Here is a 21,884-nt window from a genome sequence, read left to right as displayed (position 1 = left end):
TATAACAAGCAAATACTTATAAGCTAGCACATAAACTATATTAACTACCTAAAAGTGCACAAATACACTTGACTGACCTTTGTGCCTCCTTCAACCAGGTACTAAAATAAAAGAAGGCCAAAAACCACAAAAATAACCAAAAATAAACCGTATGCTACTGAAGACCCTTACACAATCAACAAGGAAAGTCGTTAGTATTATTAAAAAGTGGGGAAAAGACAGCATTTTACATTTCAGTAAGTTATAGGGTATTCTTAACCTTGTTAACCGTGTGGTTATTTCTGATCTTAGACATAAAACATAACATGCTTTACATAACATCCGGTCTAAAATTCAGAAAATATATCATGAATTATCAGCAAATGTCTAGTATTTCAGGAGCTTAGTGTTTTTTTAGCATAGCTCTTAGCACCATTTAACTAGTTCAATGTAATTTGGCATTATTATTTTGCTTTGAATGTGATTTTTTTGTATGTAATATTTATGTTGTGTTTTAAACAATTAATGTCAATTTAGATGGAATGTATTACTGCACATGTCAAACTGTGTTTGTTTTTCTTTTCATAGGTTTGGAATGCAGATTTGCCCACAGTAGCAGAGAGGTCCTTTTGAAACACTACAGGTTTCGGCACTATCAAGGGAGATCCTGGCAGCATCCTTACTTGTATACTGACTGCATTTGCACTTTTAAAACTTTAGGTGCGTTAAAAACACATTTGACAAGGTGTAATTTTTCATGAGAGTTATGTGATTTTAAAGATGTTTGTCAGCCATCCAAGTTGTAATCCTTTGAGGAGGCATGACGCAATCAGTTGTCCTTTTAAAGATTGTGAGTTGACAACCAATGTCCTTTCAACTTTTAGTAGCCACATATCTCGGAAGCATAAATCTGAAGGTTTTAACTTTTTCTGTGTCTTTCAGGCTTCTGGTGTGCTGCTTAAAATAAACCTACAGCTCTCAAAAGTCTACCTTTGTTTATGAGAGGAAAAGTCTGGAAACTTCCTGAAGTCTTGCCTGGTAAGTGTGCTATCAGTCTGTTATAGGCATATTATCTCATACCTGAGGTACTATCCAGATCCTGTAAAGAGAAAACAGTTTTGTCTGGTGTCCGAAACTAATCTGATAACTGTTCTATAAGCCAAACGGCAGGGGAAAGAGTAGAATGGCGTAGGCAAAGTGTTGGCAAAAATGTATTTATTAAATAATCCTAGTTGAATACTTATCAGTAATGAGTCTGACACCACAAATTAAGTGTTACACTATATTGCCAAAGGTTTTCTTTTCTAACATGAAAATGCCTCTGTGGATAAGGAAAGGTTCAAAAGGAAATTATTGATTTATTCAGTGTGGAAGAACTTGACTGGTCTGCATGAAGCCAAATCCTAATCCCATCTGAACACCTTTGATGTCACTTTAAATGTAGAGCTTGAGCCAAAAACTCAAACCAAACACCAATGACTTATACATATGGGTAGTCATTTTATACACTTCCAAAACTGTTGGAACATAATTCATGTATTTACAAATTGTATTTCCATCTCTGTTGCAACAGAGATGGAAATACAATTTGTAAATACATGAATTATGTTTTTATCTTTGTTGCCACAGTTTTGGAAGTGCCTTTTTCTGTAATAATGAAGGGTGTGTTCCAATACTTTTGTACATATAGTGTAAGTAGAAGTCATTAGTGTTTGGTGATTTTGTTTTTGGATCAATCTCTGCATATAAGTCCCACCAGAGATGTTTATCTGGGATTAAGCCATTGCTTTCTGCAGACCATTCAAGTTCCACACTGACTGAATCAGTAATTTCTTTTTGAACCTTTTCATACACAGCAGCATTGCTATTTTAGAATAGAAAAGGGTCCTGTCCAAACTGTTGCTATAAAATTAGATGCACACAATTCCATCGAATCTCATCATATGCTTAAACATTAAGATTTGTACTTTTAAAACTTTAGGTGCGTTAAAACACATTTGACAAGGTGTAATTTTTCATGAGAGTTATGTGATTTTAAAGATGTTTGTCAGCCATCCAAGTTGTAATCCTTTGAGGAGGCATGACGCAATCAGTTGTCCTTTTAAAGATTGTGAGTTGACAACCAATGTCCTTTCAACTTTTAGTAGCCACATATCTCGGAAGCATAAATCTGAAGGTTTTAACTTTTTCTGTGTCTTTCAGGCTTCTGGTGTGCTGCTTAAAATAAACCTACAGCTCTCAAAAGTCTACCTTTGTTTATGAGAGGAAAAGTCTGAAACTTCCTGAAGTCTTGCCTGGTAAGTGTGCTATCAGTCTGTTATAGGCATATTATCTCATACCTGAGGTACTATCCAGATCCTGTAAAGAGAAAACAGTTTTGTCTGGTGTCCGAAACTAATCTGATAACTGTTCTATAAGCCAAACGGCAGGGGAAAGAGTAGAATGGCGTAGGCAAAGTGTTGGCAAAAATGTATTTATTAAATAATCCTAGTTGAATACTTATCAGTAATGAGTCTGACACCACAAATTAAGTGTTACACTATATTGCCAAAGGTTTTCTTTTCTAACATGAAAATGCCTCTGTGGATAAGGAAAGGTTCAAAAGGAAATTATTGATTTATTCAGTGTGGAAGAACTTGACTGGTCTGCATGAAGCCAAATCCTAATCCCATCTGAACACCTTTGATGTCACTTTAAATGTAGAGCTTGAGCCAAAAACTCAAACCAAACACCAATGACTTATACATATGGGTAGTCATTTTATACACTTCCAAAACTGTTGGAACATAATTCATGTATTTACAAATTGTATTTCCATCTCTGTTGCAACAGAGATGGAAATACAATTTGTAAATACATGAATTATGTTTTTATCTTTGTTGCCACAGTTTTGGAAGTGCCTTTTTCTGTAATAATGAAGGGTGTGTTCCAATACTTTTGTACATATAGTGTAAGTAGAAGTCATTAGTGTTTGGTGATTTTGTTTTTGGATCAATCTCTGCATATAAGTCCCACCAGAGATGTTTATCTGGGATTAAGCCATTGCTTTCTGCAGACCATTCAAGTTCCACACTGACTGAATCAGTAATTTCTTTTTTGAACCTTTTCATACACAGCAGCATTGCTATTTTAGAATAGAAAAGGGTCCTGTCCAAACTGTTGCTATAAAATTAGATGCACACAATTCCATCGAATCTCATCATATGCTTAAACATTAAGATTTGTACTCATGGAAATTACCAAAGTAGTCAAACCTGTTCATTAGAAGGGGGTGTCCCAATACTTTTGGCAACATCATGTATATCCAAGTGTAACGAGTTACAAGTGTAATATAAATGGGATCATTTGCTTTTTCACAAAAATCCTGTATTGTTATTTATGTTTTCTTTCTTTGGATATTAAGTGTTCATTTTCTGTTTGCTGTAAGAGACTTTTATTTTGAGATTTACTCTTGGTGTTATGGGGACGGCATTTTCAATTGAGCGCACGTGTCTCGTCAGTTTGCATTGCATATGCTGGAGAGAGGTAAGCGTTTATGTGAGCTCTTCAATTAATGAGATAATTAAACTCATTAAAAAATCTGAGTAAATGAGTAAAAATCTGTTTGAAACTGATTTGATATGAACAGTTCTGAGACTGATATGTTCTATTGTATGTTTTATGTGCACGTGGATTTAGAATGTGAGGATTTATCATGTGGACCGTATGTATTCAGTGTTAATGTGCTTCTGTACTATACAGGAATGCATTGTCACATGGTGCCCACGAGTGATTGTCTCCTTCGTCTTCAGTGTGTAAGAGGATACAAGCACATTATTACTGCATGATACGGTTTTATCAAATAAACATATAATATCATTAGTGCGATCTGAGCACCTTTCATTTCATTTAGTAAATTATTTTACACAACACACCTTTAACATGTACAAAAATATTCAGATTGTAGGCTGTATTCATTATGCAGAAATAAAACATGCAGCTTTGTTCTATTATTTATTTATTTATTTTATATGCAGGACCCATTAAGAACTGCATCGGAAACATCACAACCCACGACTGCTAAAAGACCTCGAATCGATGCTGCACAGCACAAACACAACAAAACACGATCCCTCATCGCTTGTGCATTGGAAACTCTTCATGATGCCAGTTATGATTTATTATCTAACTCGGTTTCTGCACTACTTAAAGGGAGTTGTAAACTTCCTGGTCTGACAGATGAGGAAAAATCGGTCACATCTGCGTTTTGTCTAAACAAGGTCAGTTATTATCTTCTGTTTTATTTAGTGTGCACAAAATTCAAACAACTTTATTGTTTAGCTGTGGATTTGAGTTTTCTCATTTGTAAAAGTTAATTCAGTGCCCTGATGTTCTTAAAATGAACAGTAGATATGGTTTGTCATGTAAAAATCTTTACTCCAGGTTTTCATAGTAGTAGTAGTAGTCCAGTAGTTTTCATAACCCTGGTCCACAGTCAAGTCTTAACTCCTTAATATTTGTTTTATATACATAAATTGAACACATGTTTGATTGAGTTGGATATTGGATGATCCTTTTCTTTTACCTCATTTAGTGCTTAACAGAGACGTTTCTGACAGTAATTTTGGACAAGATCAAGGCAGAGAAAAAGTCTATGTCACATAACGTCCTGCAGTTTCTCTGTCTGGTTTATCTAGTCTTATGTCAGCAGAGAGGAGACACTCACAAAGTGCATGCCCTCACCTACAGACCTTTATATTGATATCCCATTACATATATACTAAAAATGATTCAGACACTAATACAAAGAAGCAGTATGTGTCTTGTTCTTGGTTTTGTATTTCTTTCTATACAGTGTATTTTAAGTCTGTGGTATTGTTTTGGTTCCTTTGCAGACTTTCCTGAAGCCTCTAAATTAATAATGGTCATGGTGACAGCATGGCCATGTGTTTTTACTTATGACGGCCCTTTATGCAGAGCCATACACATCGTGACCAAAATGAAAGCGGACGGAGACATTTTATGCTTGCTCAGGAAATATCTGCACTGGGATAGGGTAAATAGCTGATTCTTATTAACACAGTCATCAGAACAGTCAACAACTAGTTTTGATTCCCAAGTCTCAGTGTAATCTAGTGGAGCAAATTCCTCATGAGTTCATGTTAAGCTAAATCAATAAGTTCAATAGTTTTTTTACTTCACAATTTGTGTTACAGGTCACTATTTAAGGATTTTATTCTTTTTTGTTATTAATGTGAGTAAATGCTGATGACTATTTGAAAAGAATGCCTCAGACTGCACTTCACTTAAAAGGAAAAAACATAACTGTTAATGATATTTACAGCCTTAATGATACTGCTGATGACAAATGCCTCAAACAGCATACTCATGTACTATTCTAGAGCATTATTTACCCCTGCTACTGGCTGATACATAAACCCAATAGTAAAGTGTGCTACTTTGCATGTCTATTTAAATATCTGCCATTCAGAGGTCATTTTCTAGAACTCCTCCTTATATTAGTGTTATAACCATAAAGAGCAGAATGCAGTTAGAGCACCAACTCCCTGTCTTGAGGATCTGCAATTGTGACTGGTTGTGACCTTTCCATCATCACTATATTATTGTAAACATCATTTTAATGGACTTTTTTAAAGAAAAGATTTTTTCTCTGCCAGGATCCTCCAGGAAACATCTGCAGCACCATCACCAACACACTGAAGGCTCTTCTGGAAGACAAACGCCTGACATTCCAGAAGAGCAGCTGCGGTGAGGATCTCTATTCTACCGCCTGGGACTACGTATTCAGCCTGGATCTTCTTTGTGCACAACTGGGCTGGATGTGGACCGACATCCATGTTATACAGTACTGAATGCAAAACCGCTTCATCGTGTTAGTTTTTAGTTTAAAAAATAATAATCATTTGATAGATTGCAGTCCTACAAATGTTAGACTCATATGAGACAGTGTGTGTCTCAATAATCAAGTGGCTGAAATATTGCAATATTGCCATTCTTGTTGCATGAACTCACAACTGGTCAATCAATGTTGCAGTAGTTATCAGGCTACTTGGTAAGTTTACTGTAAATCCTGTTTTGGATTCTTCAGTTTCTCACTTATAGTCTTTGTCCATCTCAAGCAGGGCGACTTGGCCAACAAGGCCTTAAGGAGAACCTGGCAGCATCAGTGGAAAATCTGAAAAAAAAATCATAATTGAGTTTTGGACACAAAAAGTCTTGGAAGGTACTGTATTACTAAAGGATCAAATCTTTATCAATCTTTATCTTTATTCTATAAATTTTAGTTCTCTATTTAAAAGAAAATGCTTCAGTAAGCATTTTTGAACACATGCTCAGCTCTGCTCATGTCTTTCTCCTTTTTCTCCTCATCACCAGTCACTAAAACAGAGCACACTGATTAGTCCCATCAGCCACAGATCTGCTTCTCACCGCTCGTTTCCCCCTGGCTCCACCCTCTATTCACCAACCGCTGCTCGTGCACGCAGCCGCTGCTCCATTCAGCAGTAGTGTTCAGGTGTTGTGAGGTGAATCCAGTATTAACCCTGTCAGAATGACTGCTGAATGATCATCCACTTTGCTGACATCCTTAGAATCGTCTCCTGGACAAAGATTATAATTTCTTGTGCCAATCCATGTGATTAATTATGAAGTACAGATGTTTAAGTGAATCAGGGTTTGCTCCACATTGAATTTGAACAAAGCACAAAAGCTGCAAGAAAATACCTCAACTTCAGTTTCTGTCAAATTCCTTCTCTTTAAGGACATCAAACATCACTGAATTTACTAAAGTGGATTTCAGGAAAAAAAATGAAGTGATTGAATGCTCTCTGTGATTAAGAGACATTAGACATGATTGAAATTCAAAACTTAATTTCTTTGAATGAAACTTTAAATTAGAATTTATTATAAATTTAAGATGGGTGAAACAACATGCACACTAAAGTACACGTAAACGTTCAAATTTCACCATCTTCCTTTATTCCTGAATCATTGTCCATCTGTTCAAGTTGCTTAAACAGATCCTCGAAGCTGTCGACATCAAAATCTGGTACAGAATCCAGGATCTCTGTGCTGTTGTGGGGGTCTTCAGTATGATTCTGGGCTCCAGACTGGTTAAAAAAGCCATATTCCTTATTTAAAATGGAAAATATGTCGTTGTTGAGCAAAGTGATTTCATCCTCGTCCTTGAGCTGAACCTCACTGCTTGTACAGTCAGACCCATAGCAGGTGCTGTAAACAGAAGTGCACAATTTTAGCTGCATATTAAAGTAAATGAGTGGTGATTACGGCGATTATTTAAGATGCAGAGTAAAACTTCATTTGCATGTCATTCTTCTGAAACTGTTCCAATGCAGTTTACTAACTCACTTGGTCTGGCAGAAAGTCGACTCAGAAACAGAAGGGAAAAGAGGAGGATCAAAGCAGAAGTCTTTAGGAGACAGCAGTTCTTGGTGGCTAAGGCCAGGGAACAGTTTAATAACTTCAGACACGAGGTCATGGACTGGTACTTCTTCTGGCATGTTCATGACTATATGGTGGTTTGGTTGATGATCAGGTCTCCTCTGTGAGTCACTAGTCTGCAAACTGTCTTTTCTCCTTCCCTTCTTTGGAAGCGGTTTATAAACCCAATCTACATGATAGAAAAGAAGAATTTAAAGAGTAAGAAGCGACATAAAAACAATAAAAGTGTCAGAATTGATGCGTTTGTTTTGTTATTTTGACATTTTTCTATAAAGAAAGTTCACCTACCAGGAAACAACTGTTCGTGTTCCCATTTAAGCCTCCATGTGTAGTAGGGTTTCTTCTGTTCTTCACTCATTTTGTTCCACTCGAACCCAAGCTGCATGCTGATCTCTGCAGAGCTGCTATTTGGATTGGCCTTGGAAAAGATGGGCCGCTGTATCCTGGCCCAAACCATGTAGGCATTCATTGGCCTTCTGATGTTGCCTTTTTTATCTCTGCACTTGGCAATGTTAAATTTATCTACAAAATAAAAAACAAACTTTAAGTTAAAACAGTGAACAGAACAGTGTCATGCAATACTGCACCAGTCTTAAGCAGAGGTGGGAAGTAACAAAGTACACATACTTTGTTACTGTACCCAAGTAGATTTTTTTGGTATCAGTACTTTACTCCACTATTTATTTTTCAGACAACTTTTTACTTTTACTCATTACATTTTTACACAAATATCTGTACTTTTTACTTCTTACATTTTCAAAACTGTCTCGTTACTTTAGTTTTAATCCATTGATTGACATTTATCCACAGCGACCTTTCTTTACTTAGATATAAAATAAATAAATAAACTCCAGATAAAAATATTTTTAATCAGTAATCTTTTGTTTTATTTATGCGCCAAGTCTCAAACCAAATCCGCCATGTTTTACACAATTAACCCTCTAGGTGGCGTCAGAGCCAAGACTTCTTTACTTTCACTTGAGTAAAAAAGTTTAATCAGTGCTTCAACTTTTACCCGAGTATTTTAAAACATGAGTATCTGTACTTCTACTTAAGTAAAGGATGTGTGTACTTTTGCCACCTCTGGTCTTAAGCACCCACAATGTTGTTAGTACAAATATTTTATAAGTGCTGCATTAGTAGTCAGTACAAGATCTTTTTATATTTCCTGCATGACAGCTTCATATTTAATGTGGTTTTAGGAACTAAATGATAACTATATTTCATTGGCTCTGTACTTGTTCTCTGTACAATGACAAAGTTGAATAAAGTTGACAGCAGGAGAAGCAGCTGTAGCTGTTACCCGTCTTATTATCTGTCATTATTTCTCCTTCTTTCTTCTGAAAGTTGCTCTTTCTGGCTGAAAAATCCTTTCCGACGTCTTGGAGAGCGGATTGTTTAAAACCTTGACAAATAAAAAAACATTTCAGCTTTTTGTTTGTGCTTCATTGCTGTGGTTAGTAAATGCTTGTGTTGAACAGCAGCACAACAAAGTTGTCATGACATTAAAAGCGCGTCCAGGGCGCTTCATTGGTGCGTTTACCGAGAAATATGACCAATCAGGGATGCCGACCTCACAAAAGAGGCGGAGCTTCAATGATTCAAATGCAGACGCTGAAGACGTGTGATTGTAAACCATACACAAGTTATTGTAGCGCTCCTCTGTTTAGACACAGTAGGGTATTAAAATATTTAGAATTATATTATTTAATAGAAAACACGTGTTTGCAGTTTGTACTGTGATTTTGATAAAAAAAAAATGTGGGGTTTAATTTGGGGTGTAATTAGTTTGTACTGCATGTGGTGTCCTGTTGTTGTTATACTTGAAGTGACCATTAGGGGGAGTAGAAGTATATTAAAAATAGAGAATGAGAGAACACGTGATTAGCGCGTATCAGATGTGTGTTATGAGCTATTGGAAAATAAATCGTTCATTTATGCTACCTGGCCTCTTCCTTCTGTTTCCTGACAACACTGCACTTTTAACAGACTTTATTTTATATCCCTTAGATTATTCATTATACTTACTTTCTCTGAACTCTAAACACAGATTTTTTTACTTAAACACATGGTAGTATTTATAGTCTCTTGTCATGCTTTAATCATAATCATCTACTTATCAAGATGTTTGTAAGAAATAAATTATCATAAGAATAAAATAATCTGGTAAATTAATCACAAGGTAAATTAACTGTAATACATATTTTTTATTGAATAAAATCAAGTCCAAAAATGTAACATTAACATTAATGAAAGATGTGATTGATTTTGATCTGCCGCCAGTCTTTTTACAAGCACTTAGTGTTTTCTCAACTGGTCCACGACTACACCATAATATGTATGGGATTTTTATGTTGGTATTAAAATAAGAAACGAAACTCCTATAAAATCATCTCAGCAGTATTAAAATCAAGATTTGGTCATTTCTGTAAAAAGCTTGGTGTGGAATGGACGTCTCTGTTCACCTGTGTACAGCAGCACATGGGGAGGACAACAAATAATGACAAGAAACAAAAAAGTGACAAACTTCATTTGGATTTGACTTTTCCTCCATCCCCCTTATAGCTGACATGCCATCATTATACACACACGATGAATGTAACACTGATTTGAGGTGATCCATGAAAAAAAACACTTTCTATTAGTCAGTTCTATAAATGTTAGTTTTAAGACTACCAAGGTTAAAAACAATTCAAATGGTTACACGTGAGATTCGTAACACCACTTCCACAAATACAAAGTGCCCTAGTGTGACATTTGATCAGTTCACAGCAAAAACAACTTCCTCCTTTCTGCAAAATCTTGATATTTAAATCCTTGTTTGGTCAATTATTCCCTGGTTCTCCTACAGCTGATGTTCTACTGTATATACAACACATCATTTACAGGAATCCTTGATATCCCCAGGCCTGAGGTAAGATACTGAACAGGAACGAGTGAGATGAGACCTTAAACTATTGCTCAGAGACGAGTCCATAACATCTTCTCTTCATCTTCTTCCTCTTGATCTGTTCATCTTCTTCCTTCTTCCCCTGATCCCCTGGTGTTGGACAGAAATCCCTCTGTAACCTATAACATAAAGCTGTTCAAACACTATGTGCTCTATATTCATCTCTATGTGAGGCTCATGACTGGTAGGAGACGAACTGCTTGGAGGAGACCGAGTCCTCACAGGAGACAAGCTGCTTGGAGGAGACCGAGTCCTCACAGGGGATGAGCTGCTTGAAGGAGACTGATGCCGTATCCTGTCTCCGTCTTCCTGTGTCTGAAGAGACAAACACACAGTAAGACGCGTCACTGTTAAAAGGAATCTATAATCAATATTACCTTCACCACCAGCTTGTGTGTTTAAACCTGAATAATCATCTATTAAACCATTAAACCATTTTAACAAGTTATCACAATTTATATTTGAGTAAATATTTATTATTAATATTGAGTATATATTTGAGTAAACTTTGTCTTTTCCTAACACTGTTTATCAGTTCATTTCTGCTGAACTGAACCCATTTTCTTTCCTCTCAGTTTAACAGCAGTTACTGAAGCACACAGAGGAACAACTCAGTCATACACTAGGACACATTTCACTACCGCATTTATACCTGTTTTTACATCTTTATTATTTCATAGAGTGTCCATTCACTGTATAAATGTAGATAAAAATACAGAAAAGGACATGAAAAGCAAAATGCAATTATTTAGCAACATTAGCTAGGCTAACTAGACAGTTAGCTATTATTAGCTTTAATAGTTTTCTTTCTCAGTCTAAATATCAGATTTTTAGTGAACTATAAGTAAACTTATGAACTAATGTAACTTATGTAATCTTAATAACTTAAATATAGTTTTATTCATCTTTTAGTCAAAAAGTAGACGTTTCTAATAAACTAACAAACACAAAAGCAGCGCTAGCAAACCCGGCTAGCATGAGGCTAATGATGATGTCTCCTACACCATTAGCCGAAAGGTTCATTTCTGCTCACTGCAACATTTATGAAAATATTATCACTCTTTATTATCATTCTTTATTTATTTTAGTCAAATTTATCCACTTTTTCCTGCAAGTCTGTGATCTTCATGCTAATGATTATGAGTAAACACAAAATGAGGAACATCGCTTTTCCCCTCTTCACTCTGGTACCGATGGTTAATAAAAAATTATTATTATATTAAATGATAAACTGTGTTTTAAAGAGAATAAAATCCATTAAGCTCGGAAACTCACCGTTCCAGGGGTCGTACAATTCTCTTCATCCAGGTGTTTACACCAGAATCTGTGACCGTCGTATGTTGTGACCATAGAGGGCGCTGTTGCTAAAATGCAGTACCGATTAATGTGACGGGCTACCAGTTTGATACACAGTTTTCAAATAGATCTGAAATAACAAATTTGCTCAATTTACCTTTTATTAAATGTTATTATCAATAATTAATGATATTCATCTATGTGAAGACACTGATCATTTTAATGATATCTCATAATAATTATTACCAATGATTTAACAAAGTAGGAAACAGCTATTTAAAAAAAGGGCCCACGGGCACCATGTTGGTGACCCCTGGTCTAGAGAAGTTCACTACGCAAACAGCGTAAATGCAAACATTGGCGTCTACTGGTCATTAAATGTTGTTGCGAGAACGCGCCTAGTGCCATGCACGTTACCTTGAACGCGCGTACAGCACAGTGCCGTCGTGCTGCAAAGAAACAGTTGCATGCGCCACGAACTAAAGACTCATTCACAGTACTTAAAAAAACTAAAAACAACCCTGAATGTTATTTATTAATTAAGGCTAATAAAATATATATATATATATATATATATATATATATATATATATATATATATATATATATATATATATATATATAATTATGTTAACATTGTAAATGAAAGTGTGTGTGTGTGTGTGTGTGTGTGAGAGAGAGAGAGAGAGAGAGACACACACTGTGTTTTAACGAGAATAAAATCCATACATATGCATATATATATATATATATATATATATATATATATATATATATATATATATATATATATATAATATATATGATTAGATTTATATTATAGAATTATTGTTATTCGATAATAAAGTGTTGAATAAAATGCTGAAATTTGTTATTGTTCTCTATATTCATTCTAGTGATGCCGAACCCTCTCTCTCTCTTATATCCTGAAAAGTGAACTGTAACAAACCAAATTTGATAAGGCACTATTACAGGTTATCAAAATTCGTTACCCCCCTCTATTTTACATGCTATGACTTGAATGTTTTCCATATTCACTCTGGTGATGCCTAACACTCTCTGTATTATATCCTGAAAAATATTTGGCTCTCAAGTCAACAGTAACAAACTTACAGCAGGGTCACCAAATTTGATAAGGCATTATTACAGGTTATCAAAATCTGTTACCTCCCTCTATTTTACATGCTATGAGTCAAGTCAAGTCAAGAGTCAAGAGGCTTTTATTGTCATTTTTACTATACACAGTGGTACACAGTACACAGTAAAAACGAAACAAAGTCCCTCCGGAACCCTGGTGCTACACTAAACAACAACACAACAACAGCATAGAGCTACAACACAAACATAAAGTGCATCAAGTGCAACCTGGTGCAAACAGTGCAAACAAAAAAACAGTACAGACTGTGCAGACAGACAACACAAGACAAGACAAAAGACAAAAAAACAAGTATAGCGCCGACTAATAAACCTGCTGTATACTTGATTATACAGTACCGTGTAAGAAGAAATGTAAAAACTATACCAGGTGAGAGTACTAACAGAACAGAACAGAACAATATAGTGCAAAAAAACAGCAGCAAGTCAGCATGTAAACATTTTACTGTAATACAAAGGTGCAAAGACAGCATGTAAACATTATACTGAATACAAAGGTGCAAAGACAGCATGTAAACATTATACTGAATACAAAGGTGCAAAGACAGCATGTAAACATTCTACTGTAATACAAGGTGCGAGTATAAATATTAATAAATAGATAAATGGTGGTGGAGTGGATCGAGATGAGTGATGATTGTATTTAGTCCAGGTTGTACAGTTCGGTAACACACATTTGAGTGAGTGTGTGTGAGTGAGTGTGTGTGAGTTCTGTTTCAGTTCTGTGTATTGAGAAGCCTGATGGCTTGTGGAAAGAAAGTGTTGCACAGTCTTGTTGTGACGGCCCGAATGCTTCGGAACCGTTTTCCAGATGGTAGGAGTGTGAAAAGTGTGTGTGACGGGTGTGTGTGATCGTCCACAATGCTGTGTGCTTTGCAGATGCAGCGTGTGGTGGAAATGTCCATGATAGAGGGGAAATAGACTCTGATGATCTTCTCAGCTGTTCTCATTATCCTCTGTAGGGTCTTGCGATCCGAGACGGTGCAATTCCCAAACCAGGCAGTGATGCAGCTGCTCAAGATGCTCTCAATGGTCCCTTTGTAGAACATGGTCAGGATGGGGGGAGGGAGGTGGGCTTTCCTCAGCCTTCTCAGCATTCTATGACTTGAATGTTCTCCACAAACCCATAATAATAATAATACCATACTGTTTTGTGGTTGATAATGTCTAACACACCAGTATGATTGTTTAAATCTGATTAAGTGTCCTCAAGTGTCTCATGAATGTAACCACTAATTTTAAAACATACAACCCATTTAAAACTCTTGTATAGTGTGTACTCTAATACTCTTGTATAGTGTGTACTCTGTGTACTTTAATACTCTTGTTCTAAAAATGTTAATCATAACAATGACAATTCTTTTACAACTCATTTGTTTTAATGGTAACTTTAATACTAAAATATTAATAGCAAATAATAACAGGGAAAGGGAGGAGAATCTTAAAATGTGCATGCCGCACAGCTGTAGGACTTGATGGGATCAGGCTCCTAAACACACTGCGTATGAAACCACTGGTCAAACACGTCACACTGAATCTGTAACAACAAAGGAAACATTTCAAGGTGAATATCTGAAACATCTGAACTGGGATCCACATCCACCATATTCTATGTTAAGACAGATGCTATGTACAAGGGGTTAAAAATGGTCAAAACACTGTCATGAACTGCCTTATTTTAACAGCAATTTACCCAAGTAGATGATAGCGGTTGTTCATTTTTTTTCCTCACTGTCTTTTTTTTGCCCATTGCTCTTCTCCCCACAGTTGTGGCACAGCTCAGTTAGGTCATCTGGTCACCATTAAAAACAATACAACTTGTCAATAATTGCATGCATGTGTTAATCATTTAAATAATGTATTACAAAAGTTAAAACAATAGAATTAAAGAAAAGTACCAGTCTCATTTAGCAGGGTCATTGCAAACTGTCTTCGATACAGATTTACTGCTTCAGTGTTGCTAGCAAATGTCAGAGGCTCCTCTGACAGTAGTTTCTCTGCATACTAATATGGCAAATTTATAACTGATTGCAGTTCATCTATGACAATGTTACAATGTCATTGTTATGTCTGGTCTGTGGAAATTCAGTGGTTACCTTGTGGACTGCAAACACTGTTGAAGTTTTTTTTTAATCATTTCCCAGGGGATCCAATATAAGGGCTTCTTCTTTCAGAAGGAAAGATTGCCTATAAAAATTGTTATTACTCATATATTCTTTCACATCTATTGGATATATTCAAATTCTTATCAAAGGTTAGCAAAAAAAAAAAAAGAGCAGTCATCTTACAGTCAATGTCCAGTTCCCGGGCTCATGGACAGCTCCCAAAATAATATTGTATTTTGTTGGATCACACTAAAAAATAAAATTACAAAATGAATTAAATACAATACACTTAAAAAAGCTTTACAAGAGAAATAACCATTCCTATCTTTAATCTTGAGCCCCTTCCCTCCCATATACGTGTCATTTCCAATGAATCGATGTGAAGTGCTTTTTTTTCTCGTCTCTGATTGTTGGTTTTTACAGTGTGGGCCATGTAGGCATTGATCACCTGAGGCAGGAAAATTATGAGTACATAAATGTTAATAAGTTAAGGATAGCATAACCTTAGATAAAACTTAGATACAGCGCAAGTATACAATTCTTTATTCATGGGCGTAAATTTTATTTAACAGCACGTGTACTGCTTGGTAGGTCGCATGCTCAGTATCAACAATTCGTTGGTATGAGTAGTATGTCGGACGTGTCCGAAATTCGGCCTACCGAGCAGTACGCGTGCTGTCTGACACACACACACACACACACACACACACACACACACACTTTTTGGATTCCGAATCAGATGCTTTCGACATACTGTAAAGGCTGGTGCTGCGCTGCTGATATATGAGCACAGGTGAACTGAGTACTTCAATGAAAAGTAAGTTTATTTACTAACAACCTAGTAAGAGAGCACGGCTCTCTCGGTAAGGAGTTGAAGCCGGGAGCTTTAGAGAAAGCGTCCGAGAAAGGACCTGCCACGCCCCCTTCGGCCGTTCACGTTTGAGACTTTTCTGTCCCTCGTTTTTAGTTTCGGGTTCGGTTTTGGATCTTCCGGGTTTTTTCGGCTTGCGTACGTATTTTTGAATTTCCTATTTTCCATTCACAAACTCTCTCTCTCTCTCTCTCTCTCTCTCTCTCTCTCTCTCTCGGCTTATCCCCCCCTCGGCATCGTGGACGTAAGTTTTTTCGGACACTTTGCTTTGTGTGTTTGTGCGGATTACTTCAGCCTGATGGTCATAAGTTTTCAGAAACTTAGTTACTGTTTATTTTTCTTTTTTTCCACATGTGGACTAAATGTGAGACGGCACTGTGCAGCCGCTGTTTTTTTTTTTTGAGCGATCTGTGTGTTTATAATGTTGGAGAATATAATAAAGGTTTGTATGGAGAATGGACGGTGGTTTGTATTGTATACTGGTAAATCTCTGCTGTTAGTAGGTGCACTTATGCCTTTTGTTGTTAACAAACGTATGTACATTTTTATAGCATGCCTTCATCAAACAAATCACGGCAACGCTGTTGTGTAAAAACCCTCCAAAAACAATTGCATGCACATTCTCATTTATTAACGCACATCATGTACATAAAGAAATTTCAAGCACGTTAATATATTGCCGCCATTTTGATTTTTGTTTATCTCGATCATCGGTTACCTCGATGCTTTTTGGCGACCCCCTAGGACATCGACATAACCGGGTTCCACTGTGTGTATATATATATATACACACACACACTGGCGATCAAAATTAGAGAACAATTTATAAACAATTCAACAATTCTGAAATAATCTCATCTTCACTGCTAAACAGTTAAAGGAGTTTTTGTTCTGTCTATACCATGCTACCAGAACACCTTTTCCACAAATTAACTAAGACATTTAAAAAAAACATTATTTTGCAGAAAACACACTGATCAAAATTAAAGAACAAAAATGACTGTAGCATGGAAAAAGATTACAACAAAATTTTCTGAAGGTTACAACAGTGAGCAATTAGTAGGAAGTGTACAGGCCTCTGCTCTGAATGACTTCAGCACATCTGCAGCCACAGGACAGCACTTGTCTCTCACACTGCTCTGGTGTTATTTTGGTCCACTCTTCTTCCAGTCTCCTCCACAGTTCGGTGACTGTAGTGGGTTTCTCGGCCATAACTATGTCACCAAGGATTTTCCAGATTTTGGGTTGAGATCAGGACTCTGAGCAGGCGATGTCATTATTTCAATGTTTTCAGTTTCGAGGAACTGCTTTACCCGTTTTGCTGTGTGACATGGAGCGTTGTCCTGCATTAACACTGCGGGCTGATTGGGTGATAAACACAGGGAAGGAACCATATGTTGTTAAAGAAGGTTCTGATAAACATTTGCATTCACTCTGCCATGTAGCTGTATAAGAGGCCCAACTCCTGCTGCAGAAAACATGCTCCAAACCATGACACTTTTCACTGACTTCTTTACACACTTTGGGTTCAGTCTTTCTCTAGTTTGTCGCCGAACATAATGTTTCCCATTGGACCCAAATAAATTAAACTTGCTTTTATCACTAAAGTGAACTTTGGACCAGTTCTCCTCTGTCCACACAACATGCTTAGTCTAGCCTTTTGATTCTTTCTGCTAATGAGAGGTTTGGTCACTGCAGAGTGGGCTTTCAGTCCAAATGCTCTTAAACGTCGAGACACTGTATGACGAGACAGATCCTTAGCCTGTTCAGCGCTGTCCTCTCTTGTATTTGTCTTCCGTGGACGACCAGCCTTCTTGAATGAGTTTGTGATGTTGTAAAGATTCAATATTCTTGAAATCACAGATTTGGAACGACCAACTTGTCTTGCTATGGCTGATAGGGTCATCCCTTTGGCCTTCATCTGGACAAAGTGCTGCCGGAGGCTTTCAATCACTTTAGAACGGCCCACCATCTTGCAAAGTCAGTGAAACTGGAAGTTAGGCTGCCAGTTAAATAGGGGTTGACAGATAATCAAGGAAATTAGCACCAGGTACCAGATTAACACCAATAACTGGGAGGTATCTGAAAGTGTTCTCTAATTTTGATCAGTGTGTTTTCTGCAAAATACTGTTTTTTTTTTTTTTTTAAATGCCTTAGTTAATTTGTGGAAAAGGTGTACCGGGTAGCATGGTATAGACAGGAGAAAAACTCCTTCAACTGTTGAGAAGTGAAGATGACATTATTTCATAATTGTTCAATTGTTTATAAATTGTTCTCTAATTTTGAACGCCAGTGTGTGTATATATATATATATATATATATATATATATATATATATATATATATATATATATATATATATATATATATACACAATTAACATTTTAAAGCATCCGGATCTCAATACATTTTATTAGCCTTAATTTATAAGATTAAATAACATTAAATAACATTAAGGTTTTTTTTTTTAATATTAAAAGCGTTGAATAGCTTAGTTTTTTAAGTACTGTACTGTCGAGAAAAATATTTTAATCAACCATATCTAGCGTGTGTTATAATCAAACTAATATTATCAAACTAAATTAACCTAATTAACTTAATAAAGCAATATAGAACTTATTAGATATAATAGAAGTAGTCTGACAAAACCTATTTGATCTATATGTTAATCAAACCTTTAGTTACATCAAGTATTAATAATAATAATAGGGTATTTACATGTGAGTAGGATAGAATCTGACTGAATGTTATGAGTGTATAGAATAGGCAAAGAAGGACAGGAAACAAACTTGAGGGAGATTAAGCATCTTTATTGAAATAGCAAGGCGGGCTTCAGCAGCTGCAGGAGACATGTAGGAGTAGCTAGGCCCAAGGCCGGGTGAAGACACAGAAGCATGGGCAGGAGACATGAAAGAGCGGCTTGGCCCGAAGCCAGGTAAAGGCACAGGAGCACGGTGACTTGGCAAAGCAACAGGCCAGTGTGAAGGATAGGGAGAAAACTGTGGTGTAGTGTCAGGAAGTAGGAGCATCCGTGACGGCTGTTGAGCTCAGGAGAAGTCTGTGTGCTCTTGTCACGCGTAGAAGTGCTCTGCACAATGCGAGGAGGCAGGAAGGCATCCTCAGGGACACTTGGGCTGGAAAGATGTTCAAGAAAATGAGTAAGCTCAGCGGCAAGTAAGGAGAGCTGAAACTGGCGAAATTGTCGTGAAGAATGCCCAACTGAGTCGTTCTGGGAGGCAAACGTGGTGGAGCTGAGCAAAAGAGACCAACAGAGATAAGATATTAGACAGGGTCAAATCACGGTGACGACGGGCATAAGCAAAAGATAACACTCATGCAAGAAAAAAGATTCTACACACAGTGTAACATTCAGTTCAGAATGCACAATTAAAATATAACCTAGGCGCATACAACTATTAATTAAAAGTATTATAATCAAGCACAGTATACAAACAATGCTATAACTCAATTAAATGAAAGTAGAATAGCAAAACAGCATTATAAAAGAATAAAGCATAACACTTACCCATTGCAAATGCAGGAGGACAAAATAGGCCGCAAAAAGGTTGTTCACACTTGAGAGACTGAAGAACGTATGGTTGAATCCAGAGAGAAATAAGGGCTTTATACTCACTCATATTTTTTTTATGTATAAAATTATGGGCGAATATAAGGAAATTGGAAAAACAGGAACTCCAAATATGGTGTTATTTGGAAGAATGAACACCAAGGCCAAAGATAAGGGGAATTGACAAGGATAGGCAAGATCCGAGACATAAGGGGACTTGGCAGAAGAAGGCAGACATAAGGGGAATTGACAAGGATAGGCAAAAGGGGACAAGGAACGGCAAGAAGGCAGACATAAGGGGAATTTTTCAAGGCCAAAGAATTTGAAAAAATAGAAAAGACACGGTGGCTACAGGGTATAAATACAAGCGCGAAACGAACAGTCAGTGTACTTCCTCACTATGGCGTGCTCTATCATTTGTTGATGTGCTGTTCATTTTGATGTGAAGTACCCACCTTCTACTGAGCTCTTTGGAACGTGCATGGAAATAAAGAAGTTTTGCTTTTACTCATCCAGGACTGAGGATCCTTCATTGGCGGTTTGTGTCTATTATATTTGTGTTTTTTCTAGAATTGGCTGGGCATTATTGGGAATCCTCTGAGCAAAGAAATCCACCCTCGATGTGTCGCCTCAGAGACGGGCTCTGAGTTCCGACAGTACTTTAGTACTTTAGTACAGTTAAGTACTGTCTTTAGTTCAGGGTACATGTAACTGTTTCTTTGCAGCACGATGGCACTATGCTGCACGCGCGTTCAAGCTAACGTTCACGGCGCCAGGTGCATTCTCGCAACAAAATGTAATAATCAGTAGACGCGGATGTTTGCATTTACGCTGTTTGCGTAGTGAACTTCTATAGACAATCTATTTTAAGCTGCATTTTAGCAACAGCGCCTTCTATGGTCACAACATACGATGGTCACAGATTCTGGTGTAACACCGGCAGAGGGTCTTTCCCGGCAGTACAAAAAGATTTGATCCGGTAAGTTTGACTCCTTAGATTCAGTACAAGTAACTCAGTTAAAGAGAGTTCGGTTCGTTCACTTCTATTCAAAACAATGAGGTTCTGGAGAGTCGGTTCCCCGTTTCAGCTCGACCGAGCGTGTGGGCGTCTGGGTGTGACATCACAGTAGGACACGAGTGTATAAGTCAGATCATGCTTTTGTCTTTCATTTTTTTCAACGCAGGAGACAGATCAGTTTGCTGAAAAGGAGGAGAAGCTGAAACACATGCAGAAAGTAGCAACAGATTTGGAAGCTTTTATTAATCTGATGATGGAGCAGAGCATAATAGAACAAAGAGAGAACAACTTTCTGGTAAAGATGGTGCAAGAGCAGGAGGCTACTTTGGCTTCTGAGCGAAAGCAGCGGTACCGAGACATAAATGAGAGAAATGGCACACACCTCCAGAGCTGGGGGACAGAACAAAAACAACTGGAGAAACATGTTGCTCAGCTAAAGTTCAATTTGGAACTGACCACGATGAAACTCCAGTATTCTCTGAAAATCCATGATGAACTGCAGAAAACTGTAGAATGTGGGAGAGAGAGAGAGCTGGACAAGAGAACAAAAGAAAGTGGAGGAACATGTTGCTCAGCTTGAGGCCACTTTGGAACAGACCACTATGGAGCTTCAGTCTTCCCTGAAATTTCATGGGGAACTGGAGAAAACTGTAGAATGTGGGAGAGAGAGAGAGCTGGACAAGAGAACAAAAGAAAGTGGAGAAACGTTGCTTAGCTTGAGGGAACTTTGGAACAGACTACCATGGAGCTCGAGGATACTCTGAATCACTGTGAAAAAGTGAAATATAGTGCAGAGCATGAGAGAGATCATTTGATAAGAGACAGAGAGCAGCTGGAGGAACATGTTCCTTACCTGGAGACCACTTTGAAAAATTACAAAAAGAAATAGGAGGATGAAAGAGTGAAGGCCAAACTAGACATGGATGAGAACATCTTACAGCTCCAAGTCACTAGAGCGGCTGGAGAAACATGTGGCTCAGTTGGAGGCCACTTTGTTAAATGAGACAAAGAAATAGGAGGACGAAAGAGAGAAGGCCATGATACTTCTAGAAACGCTCAAGTGCTCACTGACGCCCCCTGCAGCTACACCGAGACACAATAAACGCTATTACATAATTTCAGATGATCTTTAGCAGATAAGAGAAGTGATGCAAGAAATTGCACTACTTTTAAAAGATGTAGTTGAACCGAGAGACCTGCGCAGGATGTATTTTTCAGTCCTACTCCCTCAAAATATATGATAATTTCTCCAGAAAAGCTTCACAAAAGCTTGACTGCTTCTTCCCGCTACTCTGCTTTTTTTTGTTACACTTGCTTCCTGTTTGAATATAATAATAAAAAAAAGAAATGGAAAATAAACAGATGTTTTGTTTTATTTAAATTTTAACTTTTTGTGTAAATAATGAAAATAGACATGAATAAAGAACTTTTCAGAACCTGGAACATCAACTAAATATAAAATATTTAGTAATGTTGTGTAA

At 37.0% G+C, this 21,884-nt stretch overlaps 1 protein-coding gene and 1 long non-coding RNA gene across 6 annotated transcripts in view; one reads left to right on the top strand and one right to left on the bottom strand.

Moving 5' to 3' along the window:
- The first annotated feature begins 2,748 nt into the window (after positions 1–2,748).
- Positions 2,749–21,884, top strand: part of LOC124389743 — a 379,509-nt gene continuing 360,373 nt past the window's right edge. The window contains exons 1-5 of one of the 5 annotated variants that reach the window (XR_006926622.1): positions 3,515–3,773; positions 3,996–4,238; positions 4,854–5,014; positions 5,637–6,202; positions 6,355–6,482. Coding sequence is in view for 4 of the 5 variants with exons in the window: in XM_046855210.1 (XP_046711166.1) it covers positions 3,600–3,773; positions 3,996–4,238; positions 5,637–5,831 (612 nt within the window). In the remaining variant the exon portion in view is untranslated. The other 4 variants (XM_046855213.1, XM_046855212.1, XM_046855211.1 and 1 more) reach the window with 4 other exon arrangements.
- On the bottom strand, positions 14,968–20,421 carry LOC124389756. The gene is made up of 3 exons (XR_006926638.1): positions 20,297–20,421; positions 15,130–15,195; positions 14,968–15,028 (listed from the first exon to the last, which is right to left on the bottom strand). It is a non-coding gene; the product is annotated as an uncharacterized LOC124389756 (long non-coding RNA).

The sequence above is a fragment of the Silurus meridionalis genome, chromosome 8 (genome assembly GCF_014805685.1).
Source record: "Silurus meridionalis isolate SWU-2019-XX chromosome 8, ASM1480568v1, whole genome shotgun sequence".
NCBI lineage: Eukaryota > Metazoa > Chordata > Actinopteri > Siluriformes > Siluridae > Silurus > Silurus meridionalis.
The sequence above is the reverse complement of the archived record's forward strand: the minus strand, read 5'-3'. Positions and strand labels throughout refer to the sequence as shown.